General features: G+C 35.7%; 2 protein-coding genes across 4 annotated transcripts in view; one reads left to right on the forward strand and one right to left on the reverse strand.

The window, feature by feature from the left end:
- LOC106867659 (uncharacterized) overlaps positions 1-1656 on the forward strand; it is a 20789-nt gene extending 19133 nt beyond the window's left edge. For both annotated transcript variants that reach the window (XM_014912592.2, XM_014912593.2), the window contains one exon: positions 718-1656. In XM_014912592.2, coding sequence (XP_014768078.1) covers positions 718-1456 — 739 coding nt within the window. In that variant the 3' untranslated portion in view covers positions 1457-1656. The remainder of the gene's footprint in view (positions 1-717) is intronic.
- A 3954-nt stretch (positions 1657-5610) lies between these two features.
- Positions 5611-12589, reverse strand: part of LOC106867657 (mismatch repair endonuclease PMS2) — a 42752-nt gene continuing 35773 nt past the window's right edge. For both annotated transcript variants that reach the window (XM_014912589.2, XM_014912588.2), the window contains exons 17-23: positions 11737-11961; positions 10864-10994; positions 9634-9803; positions 7925-7962; positions 7182-7286; positions 6388-6423; positions 5611-5732 (exon numbers count right to left, since the gene is read on the reverse strand). In XM_014912589.2, the coding sequence (XP_014768075.1) occupies positions 5664-5732; positions 6388-6423; positions 7182-7286; positions 7925-7962; positions 9634-9803; positions 10864-10994; positions 11737-11961 (774 nt within the window). In that variant the 3' untranslated portion in view covers positions 5611-5663. The remainder of the gene's footprint in view (positions 5733-6387; positions 6424-7181; positions 7287-7924; positions 7963-9633; positions 9804-10863; positions 10995-11736; positions 11962-12589) is intronic.

Below are 12589 nucleotides of genomic sequence, written 5' to 3' on the forward strand. Positions count from 1 at the left end.
GTACAATCATTTCATGCAACTCCATTTAATTGAACAATGCAACCATTACATCAATTTAAATATTTATGTGTATATATATATATATGTGTGTGTGTGTGTGTATATATGTACCTATATATATATATATATATATATATACACACATATAGATATGTTTATACGTACATTTGCTAAAAAAATTATAATGGTGTGTCCTGTAATTTGAAAATCTATATGGTCGTATGCATCCGAGAGTGGTCTACTTCAAATTGATGTAATGTCTTCATTGATTGATTAGCTTGCAATGCTCGTTGCAGCAGAAATTTTTGTAAGCTAATAAAGCTCATTGCATAATTTCCTGTTCCCTTGTCTTTTGTGTATTCTCATTCACATGTGAAGGAAATTTTTGTTTTTATTTATAGGTCAAATAGACCATGAAAATCATTTTCTTTAATAGGTATCCATGTTTCTGTTCCTCTTACATGAAGTTACAAGAATCTTCCGAGAGAAATATTTATGTCCACCACAGTAACTCATTTTTCTCACTCAATCTAGCTTATCAAACTAATCACAGTAGGACCCCTTTTCAATGACCACAACACACAGTATGAATCTTTGTTACCTACTCTTTGTCAACCACCACCACACATAAATAAACATTTCAATGATCAAGAATAACAACAAATTTTACTACTGTTGTTTCATTATTAACAATTATTTCACTTTCAATTTCAACAGGCCAATTATTCGGCAAGCAGCAACTCCTCTAACACCCTATGAAACAGAATATTTACAACCTTATCTTGCATTTCCCAGAAACTATGCTTGTTATCCAAAGGAGAAGGATGTACTAGGTGCTAGCTTTCATGATGGAAACATACCAAAATATCTATATATTGCTAAGTTCCCAGGGCATCAAAATCTGACGACAGCTTTATGCATGATTACTCAAACAATACTTAGCAATATTGAGGAATGGGATGAACATACACTTGATCGGATTTTGGTCAACGGATGTAAATTACATGAAAAATGTCTGAAGAGACGCCAAGCAATAAATGATGCATATTCATTAGAAATCCGGCATTTACCAACATTTATGGTATATGATAATTCATGCACATTTCAAATTGTATATAGCAACCCAACATATGGGAATATAATGAGTGACTGTAAAGGTACTGAAAAAAGGAAGACTTTGTATAATGCATTGAGTAGTGCATTCTTTCAAAGAATTCATGGTGTGATCTTAAAAATGCAAGGGTTTGCTATGAGTATAGTTCGTCATAAAGCATCAATTTTCTATCTATTCGATAGCTTTCCAAAAGATAACATTGGCAGATTTGATCGATTTGGTACGGCCAAATTGCTTAAATTTTGTCACTTGAAAGCACTTGCGAAATACATAGAGAATGAATTTTTGTGGGCACTTCCATTCACGTTAGTTTCTATCCGAATGGTACGCATAAATTTATGAAATCATAACAGATGAAGTAATTCTTAAATCATAAAACCAGTGACTCACATTTGGATGGTATGCACAAACCTATGGACTCATTACAGACAAATATTTATTATTTAAGAAAAAAAAATAACTCACCTATACTCCCCATAAAAAAAATGTACTAATGTAATAAACATTGGAAGAAAATGTTGACATAAAAAAAGTGAACTGTATATTACCTTTGTTTATTTTCACATGACTCTTGTTGTTCAAAGCTGCACTCATCATACATATTGAGTACTCATTTCAACTATGGTCTTTCCAGTCCATAAGTGATAAAACTACACACATGCATGCATGGTGTGTATGTGTTTGTAATTATATATATGTTGCATGCACACACACACACACACACACATACATGCATGGTTGTGTAGTTAATTAGTTTGCTTCCCAACCACATGCTTTTGGATTCAGTACCACTGTGTCGTACTTTGGGGAAGTGCCTTCTTGCTATAGCCCTAGGCTGGCCAAAGCCTTGGGAGTGCATTTGGTAGATGGAAACTGAAAGAACCTCATCGTATATTTGTATATATCATCCTCGTTTAACGTCTGTTTCCATGCTGGTATCAGTTGGACGATTTGACTGAGGACTGGCAAGCCAGATGGCTGCACCAGGCGCCAATCAGATCAGGCAGAGTTTCTACAGCTGGATGCCCTTCTTAACGCCAACCACTCCCTGACAACGATCATGCTCAGATGGTGCTCTTAGTGCTCCACTAACATGGATTCCAGTCATGCAGTGCTGTCACCGAATTTGATTTCGATTTCACTTGCCTCAACAGATCTTCGCAAGCAGAGTTTAGTGTCCAATGAAAGAAAGGCACGCATAAGTGGGCTGGTTACACCCCTGGCATAGGCCACGGGTTATGGTCTCACTTGGCTTGCCGGGTCTTTTCAAGCACAACATATTTCCAAAGGTCTCGGTCACTAGTCATTGCCTTGGTGAGGCCTAATGTTCGAAGGTTGTGCTTCACCACCTCACCCCAGGTCTTCCCGGGTCTACCTCTTCCACAGGTTCCCTCAACCGCTAGAGTGTGACACTTTTTCACAAAGCTATCCTCATCCATTCTCACCACATGACCATACCAGCGTAGGCGTCTCTCTTGCACACCACATCAGGCACTTACACTCTGTCGAGTATGCACACTGATATTACACATCCATCGGAGCATACTGGCTTCATTCCTTGCAAGCTTATCCATGTCCTCAGCAGTCACAGCCCATGTTTCACTGCCATGTAGCATGGCTGTTCGTACACATGTGTCATTCAATCTACCTTTTACTCTGAGCAAGAGGCCCTTTGTCACCAGCAGAGGTAGGAGCTCTCTGAACTTTGCCCAGGCTATTCTTATTCTAGCAGTTACACTTTCACCACACCCTCCCAAGCTACTGACTTGGTCACTTAGGTAATGGAAGCTATCAACTACTTCTAGTTTTTCTCCCTGGAATGTAGCAGAAGTTGTTTTCTGCACATTTTCAATGTTTATTGCTCCTGAGCATCTGCCACATACAAAAACTATCTTCCCAGTTAGCCTTCTTTTGATATTGCTGCACCTTTTGTGTCCATAGCTTAGACTGGGCACATCTTATAGAGTTTCTACCTATGCCTTTTCTACAGATCGAGCAGGGCCATCTACCTGAAGGGATTTGTGGTTTGTCTGCCTTCCTACTTATTAGGAATTTGGTTTTAGCTAGGTTGACTCTAAAGCCCTTCGATTCTAGTCCTTGCTTCCACACCTGAAACTTTTCTAGTTCTGATAGTGACTCAGCAATTAGAGCAAGGTCGTCAGCATAGAGGAGCTCCCAGGGGCATCCAGTCGTGAATTCCTGTTATTGCCTGGAGGACTAGGATAAATAGGAGGGGGCTGAGGACTGAACCTTGGTGGACCCCTACCTCTACTCAGAATTCTTCACTGTACTCATTGCTAAACCTCACCTTACTGACAGCGTCCTTGTACATGGCTTGCACAGCTCTCACTAACCATTCTTCTATCCCAAGTTTCCTCATTGACCACCAGATAAGGGATCAGAGGACCCTGTCAAAGGCTTTCTCCATGTCAACAAAAGCCAGGTACAGAGGTTTATCCTTGGCTAGGTATTTCTCCTGCAGCTGTCTTACCAGAAATATGGCATCAGTGGTGCTTTTCCCTGGCACGAACCCAAACTGCATCTCATCTAAACTGACTCTCTCCCTAATTAATTGGGCTATGACCCTCTCCGTGACCTTCATTACCTGATCCAACAACTTGATACCGCTGTAATTATTTGTATCTAAAGCGTCACCTTTACCTTTGTAGTAGTTGACTATGGTGCTGCTACACCAGTCATTGGGTTATGTCTATAACTATGTGTATCTTTCTGTCTCCTTGTCTTGACATCGTATGACCGATGTAAATGAGTATTATTGTCATATAAACAGTGTTGTTCATTTCTAGTATTCTGTGAAAATGACTGGTCATGGGGAGATATTACTTTGCTTGGAAATAGGTAAGGGTGAATGACAGGAAGAGCATTCAGATATTGAAAATTTGTTTCAACAAACTGACCAACTCATGCAATGATGGAAAAGTGGACGTTAATACAATGATGACATATACATACATATACACACACATGCTTCCATAGTATTTCTGTCTATGAAACTTCATTCAACCCTTCAGTATTTAAACCAGCCATATCCAGCCCAAATGTTCTACCAGTTTTATATTCAAACTGGCCAGATCTAGCCTCTCACATCTACCCTACAATATAATTCTAAAAAATAAACTATCACACCATCGAAATCCCAAAACTATGAGATAATGTGTGATTAATTCTAAACAATGTAAATACATAAGCATTGCATTTGTCAGAGTAATCTGAAGGCTAAAGGGTTAAGACCATAGTAGAAGACTGTTTTTACTCAAAGTGCCACACAGTAAAACTGAATCAGGAACCATTTGGTTAAACTTATATTACTGATAGTCCTCTATGAAAAAAAAAGAAGTATATCTGTATTGCATTTCTTTCATCCCTCATAACCTAGTAACTAGCATATTGCTTTATGATTCAAGTAAACCCTATTGAAACCCACATAGTCAATATACCGTAAAAACCCATGTAAATTGTGCACCTGTGTAATTTACTCAGGTGATTTTCAGGATGAAAATTGTTAAAAAAACGCTTCTACTTATGTAAAATTCACACCCAAAAGTTTTCAGAATTGGCGATATGGCCAGGGGAAAAAAGGTTTTCAATTTAGTTGTATTTAGCATAATTTCACTTATTTATGATTAGATTTTATTAAATTTTCATTAAATAAAAATAATTTCTGTTTAACAGGCATCACATTAAAAGCTATTAAATTACAAAGTGTTTGTCGTCTGTAGAAATAAAATCGGTTTTGCAGGACTGAAACATGTCAGTCCGTTTTACTCACTCAGTATACCCTTCTTCTCCTCCCTTATGAGACTGACAATGGCAGTCTGCTTTAGCCACTTGGTATACCCTCCTCCTCCCTCGACGTTAGTATGCCAATAAAAATAAATGAAAAATATGAGGCTGATTATGTGTGTGTTTGCGTGCATGTAACTGTATGAGACTGTGTTTAAGTCTGTGTTTACGCATAACTGTATGAGATTGTGTGTTTGTATGTGTATGTAACTGTATGAGACTGTGTGTTTGTATGTGTATGTAACTGTATGAGACAGTATGTTTGTCTGTGCATGCATGTACTTGTATGAGACTGTGTGTCTCCACATAATCGGAAACAACCAAAATATTATTTTACAAATTGTGAGCATGTATCTTATCTATAAAAGGCATTTGCCAGTTCAATATTTCTATGTCCCTGCACACTATTTCTTGATAGTTGCTGATCCTATGCTGGATCATCAATTCTTTTAACAGATTTTGTTTTTGTCGAGCTGGGTTTCTAGAAACCCTTGTCACCAAGTTAGTTTGGGGCAGCTTCATTGCCGACAACCTAACCATGCAACAGGTCATAATGGATTATACATTATCAGTAGCACACAAAACACACAGATTATACACACACACACACAAACACATATATATCATATACACATACACACACATTTTATACATATAAACACACACATTTTGGTGCAAATTTTCCCAAACTATTATTTGGTTTTACAGCATTATGAATTTTATTACAAAATGTTTCAGAATTTCATCAAATGGAAGTTGGAATCATGTTTAAGTTGATCAAATGCCGCATAGTTGGACGACCATGAGGGCAATTCTGAAATATATATAATATAATAATCAGAATATATAAAGTAATGAATATTAGTGAAAAAAATTAAATACAAACATTATTTTTTTAAATTGGTGATGGGGGTAGTGTTGATTATGATCAGTGTCCTAAGAGTTCATTTGCTCTATCTCCGAAGACAGAGGTGCAACATTTTTTCTGGATCAACTTTTGACTCTTCCAACCAGGAAAAAACAGGTATTCATTCTGTTAACTTTCTCAGTAGGTTAAGACTGAATTTGAACTTAAGGTTTTAAGACATTGAAATAAGTGCCACCATTAGAGTTATTAAAATTAGGAAACAAAACTGAGTTGTGGGCTTGGTTCTCTGAGAGTGTGCCACTACTCTATGACACTTGAATTGCTTCACAAATCAATATTTTTGCTCAGGTTACACAGTCTTTTATGTAAGAGGAAGTTGCCTTGTCAAACCAACTCCATTATATTAATGGTACTACAAACTGTGGAAAGATGATAGGTTAAATTGTGGGTAAGTGACATTTGAAACAAACCAGATACGATACTAAACTAAGTACCAAAAAATATCTAGTCTTGCATGCTACCAAATATTCAAACCCTGTATAAGATACAAATTTAAGTTAAATTATAAAACAATTTAAAATTACACAATGCTTAAACTTACCCATGGTTGGTCAAGTTCTGACATGTGACAGATGAGCTGTGAATATGAGAAAGGAAAGTGGGATTAACAAAAACTGAATTCAATTGCATATAAAAAAAAACACAAACAAAAATATGTGAGAGGGAAAAAAGGGCTGTTTTCAATTGCTATTTCTTTTAATGTTCTAACAATGGATATTCTGTAATTGTCTTACAATGCTATGCTTCATTACTAACAGGAGAATTATGTGAGGTCACAAGAGTTTTGTGCACAAGCGTGCTGATAAAGGGAGGATGAAATGACATTGACAGTCAACAACTTCTATGTTTGGACAATAACTCCTGGAAATTAGAGATTACAATGAATATCATGCTGTCAATGTTTAATGTCTATAGCTTGTGGTTTTACATGTAACTGTATTTAACATCCATTTATCCACGTTTTAGACTATTCATCAAATTTATATTTTCAATAGTTGTTGGATGTGATAATTTTTAGAGTTAGAGGTTTCCTAACACTTATAGTTGTTTAAATTACTAGGTCGATAAAGTAATTATTGAACTGTGACTTCAGGTGTCGTCATTTCAAATCTACAGATATTTCATTGTATTTTTGCAATTTGCACTTAATTTAAAATGCCTCCATTCATTTAGTTATTAGGAATAGGTAATAGATTTTCTGAGAATATTCCTAACAACCTAGGGAAGTGCTGGATGTAATCAGCCTCAGAAAATTATGTAGGTATTTTTTAATACAAAGTCTTAGGAAAATCTCAACTGTTGATAACAGAACAGAATAGGAACAATATTGTATACCGTTTTCATTTCTCTTTTTTTGAGAGCAGTTCCAATCATTATTGATTTGCGACAGGCACGAGAAGCAAACATCTGACATATACGGGATGGACGGCACATGACACCCTAACAAAATAAACAAGATATATTCCAAAGATTTTTCAAAATTATATTTCAATCAGTTTCATTTTTTTATTCATCCTTAAGCAAATAAATTTAATCAAAAAGATTAAAATAGCACACACACACCACAATCTCAAATTGTTATTTCTCTCTATCTATTTTACAAATCCTCAATGAAATGTGATGATATAATTACAAATATAATTTACTGACAGGAACCTTTTATCTACATAATCCTAAAGAAAACACTGTCTTAAGAATTCTTGCAGTTTGAGTTGTCAACTATCAACCAAATGCCATCCCATCCAACATAGATGAACAACCACCTCCATTATAATTGTCAACCTCTTTCCACTTTCATTGACCACCAATATAATGAAATAAATAATGTTATTGGTTCATAGGACACATGCATCTCTGCACTCTTTCATGTTGGTAACCATGAACACCAAAGCAGTCAATTACAGCCCGATAAGAAAGAATTCATTCTTACAGTAGGATGGCATATGGTATGTTTGTGGGCCATCTAGGAAGAGGATTTTCTCCCGGGGCTATTTTCACAGCGAATGTACTCAACTGTGTTAAATATGGCTTTACATGAAAATTAAATTGATAACAAAAAGATTCATAAAATTTCTCACCGGAAAATCTGTCAGCATGAAAATAAGTTCTTCAATATCTAAAATAGACATAAGAGAAAACATACAGGATTGTTGCTATTCTTGTTGTCATGTTTAATGTAAGGTGTGTGCTGTAGCTAACCACTTTACATCCATTTTAATGCGTGTGTGTATATGTTTGTGTGGAGTGTCTTTGTGCCTGTGTTTGTCCCCCACCACTGCTTGAAAACTGAACCGGTGTTGGTGTGTTTATGTCCCCATAACTTAGCAGTTCGGCAAAAGAAACCAACAGAATAAGTACTAGGGTTAAAAATAAGGAAAAAAAAAAGCCCTAGGGTCAATTTCTTCAACTAAAACCCTTCAAGGTGGTGCCCCAGCATGGCACAGTCAAATGAATTAAATAAAAGATAAAAGATTTACATATTCTTCAAGTATGTCATGGGTGCAGATATAGCTGTGTGGTTAAGAAGTTTGCTTTGCAACCATGTGATTCCAGGTTCATTCTCATTGCACAGCATTTGGACATTTATGATAATGAGAATAACAAGGGAGCATCTGTACAACTTGGGCAAAACAAATATCACAAGGAATTTCATTTCAAAAGTTCTAGTTTATAGGTTTCTCATGGTTCCAAGTTGATCCCACTGCACAGTACCTTGGTAAGTGTATATTACCTTAGCTTCTTGTTGATCGATACCTTATGAAAGGAGTCTCATAAATAGAAACTGAGTAAATGCTCATTGTGTGTGTCTGCAACTTCTTGCTGAAAAAACTGCACAGATGATTTGATTATAGTGAACAAATGTTTATGCTGTACAGTAGCTCATTCCCTCCATCAAATCGACATTCTATGTTCAGGTGCACAGTGTGCTATACACCAACTGTGGAAGTGATCACAAAGCAACATGAAATGAAGTGTTTTGTTTAAGAACATGACACACCAACTAGTCACGGAATCGAAGGTACAATCTTGTGAACGTGAGTGCAGCACCATAACCACTAGGCCATGCACCTTCACATATACACACAATGAGCTTTTGTAGAGTTTCCATCTATTAAACTCTACTCATAAAGCATTGATCGAGGTGCTATGCCACAATAGGATCAACTTATAATCACGAAAAACCTATAAACAGATACTCACTCATTTGTTTGTGAGCTGGAGGATATCCTGAATTCCATTTGTTAATCAGTTGAGAAGCAGCTCTTCTGCTCATTAGTGTATTAATTGCAGATTCTGACTTTAACCCTTTAGCATTTAAACCAACCATATCTAGATGAAATATTCAACTTGTTTTATGCTCAAACTGATCAGATCCAGCTACTCACATCTACCCTACAATGTCATTCTAAAAATAAACAATCACATCATCAAAATCTCAAAGGTATGAGATAATGCATGATTAATTGAAAGCAATATGGATTAATAAGTATTACAATTGGCAGAGTAATCTGAATGCTAAAGGGTTAACAACATTTGAACCTAATACACCAAGCTAACAAAATTCTTGTCAAGCATTGGTACCCCACAGTCTCTTTCAAATAGATTTATTTCCTTGTAATGTCTATTTATACTATGATTGAATGAACATTAATATAAACTGTTGGTCTCTCAACTAATAAACTAACATTGTACTGATCCAAATGAAACTGACTCACAATTCCATTTGGTTCAGTAGGATTCAACCGGAATTGCTTCCAAGTATTGACACATTATTAGAAACACTTACCTTCTTTGCCAAAATTCCAGTTTTTACTCACAGGTGCTGTTTCCAGTTTCACTCGCTGACCTGGTACAGCAGATTCATCAATTATAAAGCTGAAGCCATTTCGGTTGAAAATCTCAATACTATTGAGAAGAATAATTTCATTGCTTGCAGTTAATTCCAAAGGCTGAGGACTGGTAAAACAATATGGGAATAATAAAAGTAGTTGTAGTGGTAGTAAAAAGGGTTGAATATATTTGAAACATGAATAAAAATTTTAAAGTTTTCAGGTCCTTAGAGAAATATGTGTCCAGACTACTATAGGTGTAGTCATAGCCATGCAGTAAAAAGTTCAGTCACATTGTGTGGTACCTCGGGCAGCAGCCTTCTACTATAGCCCCAGGTCAATCAAAGCATTGTGGGTGGATTTGGTAGCCAGACACAGGTTGAGAAACCTGTCACATATATATATATATATATATATATATATATATATATATATATGTATGTGTGTTACTGTCTCCCTTGCCTTGACTTCATGTGGAACTTGTGAATGACTGTCACCAACATGTAAGTGGTGTTCATTTCCAATCTTCTGTAAAAACATGTCTGATCATGGGCAATATTACCTTACTTGGAAAGAGGTGAGGGTTAGTGATAGGAAAGGCATCCAACTGTAGAAAATCTGCCTCAATAAATCCAGTCAAATGACTGAAACAAGTAAAAGATAGAAGATATAAAAAATCAAGTCCAGCTCTCTGCTTCTCATCAGCAGTATATTGATCAATCAACAATTTCTAACATTGATCTATATTAGAAAAATGGTATAGACAAATAAATCAACCACAGAACTTGACTTTTATTTACCTCAGCAGAATTTGAACTCAGAATGTAAATGCATCTAAATTCTGCAAAGTTATTTTGTCCACTGTAATATAGATTCTACCATCCACTGCCCTTCCACAGTCACTCATTTTGAAGGAGGGGGTACAGTCAATTTTACAGCCTCCAAATGCATAACATATTTTATCAACATTAGAAAGATGAAAGGCCAAGTTAACCCTGGTTGGATTTGAACTCAGAATGTCAAGGGACCTAACTGAATACTTCAAGGCATTTTGTTCAGTGTTCTACTGATTCTCTCTTCCAAAGCTTTTCAAATGATAAAATAACAGTAATTTTAGCCATCAATTCTACTATACAGTTATTATTATTTGTTGGAGAATAAATTAGGTAGGTCAGTTATTTGCTCACCGAATCAATTTCTGGCCTTGCATTACTGTGTTTTTCCGCAATTTCTCAAAATTATATTTTTCATCAGTAGCATGTTGATCCACAATGAATAAGTCCTCATTTAATCGTGTGATGATAAAGCCAAGGTTGAACTGAAAGAAGTTTAAAAAACAGCATAAATAATGTTTTTATATGTGTGTGCATGCATTTGAATGTGTGTAAATGTGTGTGCATTGATGTGCAAATATATGTGTAAATGTATGTGCGTGTTTGTGTGCATGCATACCAGTTTCCACAATGAGTATTCTGGGTGTTTTAATCAATGAAACTACATACTGAATCACAGTGCAAGTATGTATATATTCCATCCAAACATTAGTACCCTTAACATAATTCTCAAGCATAAGTACAAACTTATACAGTTCAAAGTGCTGAGATTTAATTCCAGCCAAAATTGGTTGAATTCTGTCATTCTTTAATGTAAAAAGTTATTATTTGAAACATTCTGAACATCCTAAAATAAACTATGGGACAGAACAAAACAAAAATTTTGCTAGAAACAAAACTGTCATATCATTCAATTGTAGCTCCTTTATCAAGAAGCATTTTATTTCTATCAAATTTAATTTTACTGAATTTATTGAAACATTTTTCAATCCAACAAAGGATAGTTTTAAAATATGCTAAATGTATAACTAATGAATGCATGTAATTAGCAGAAACACTTCCACAAAAAAATACATGGAATATTCAGAGGCGAAAATGCTTCTATATAACAAAGACACATTCCAGTATACTCTGATAACTCCAGGATACCTCTTATACCTGCTACAGGTGATGAATAAAAGGAGTATTTTATAAACAACAACCAATAAAGATAATCTCAAAATTTACCTGTCCCAAGATTTCCATACTTTTAAACATACTTTTGTCAATTTGTTTAGCAAGTTCTTCCTCAGCTGATTTATTTTCACTTGGAGAAATTTTTGCTCGAAAGTTGCGACAAAGATCTTTGGAAGTATTCACTTTGTGTTCTCTATGTAATTTTAGTTTCTGACGGAGGGAATCCATAGAAAATGGCACGGTTGTTTCTTTTCTAAATATCTCTGACTCTTCATCCTGAAAAAAAAAAAAAAAAAAAAATTGAAATTAAAAAATAAGATTGGGGGTGGGGTTCCATCCAACAAAGGATGGTTCTGGAAATTAGCATGAATTACTAAAAAAAGTAATTTTTATATTTGGATGATCTTATTCCTAACCATTCAAGAACTGTACAGTGTGGTTGGTATCTATGTTAGTTGTGCAGCTTGAGGTAATTAGATTAAAATACCTAAGAGGCTCAATACAAATGCTACTGTGATGTTTCAACTTATGACTACTGTTACTTATCTTTCCTCATTGATTTGTTATTATTTGAGACATTTCCTGCATTATTCTTATAATGTGAATCAGTAGGAGTGGCTGTGTGGTAAGTAGCTTGCTTACCAACCACATGGTTCCGGGTTCAGTCCCACTGCGTGGCACCTTGGGCAAGTGTCTTCTACTATCGCCTCGGGCCGACCAAAGCCTTGTGAGTGGATTTGGTAGACGGAAACTGAAAGAAGCCTGTCGTATATATGTATATGTATATATATATGTATGTGTGTGTCTATGTTTGTCCCCCCAACATCGCTTGACAACCGATGGTGGTGTGTTTACATCTCCGTAACTTAGCGGTTCGGCAAAAGAGACCGATAGAATAAGTACT

This window comes from Octopus bimaculoides, chromosome 1, assembly GCF_001194135.2.
Source record: "Octopus bimaculoides isolate UCB-OBI-ISO-001 chromosome 1, ASM119413v2, whole genome shotgun sequence".
Classification (NCBI taxonomy): domain Eukaryota; kingdom Metazoa; phylum Mollusca; class Cephalopoda; order Octopoda; family Octopodidae; genus Octopus; species Octopus bimaculoides.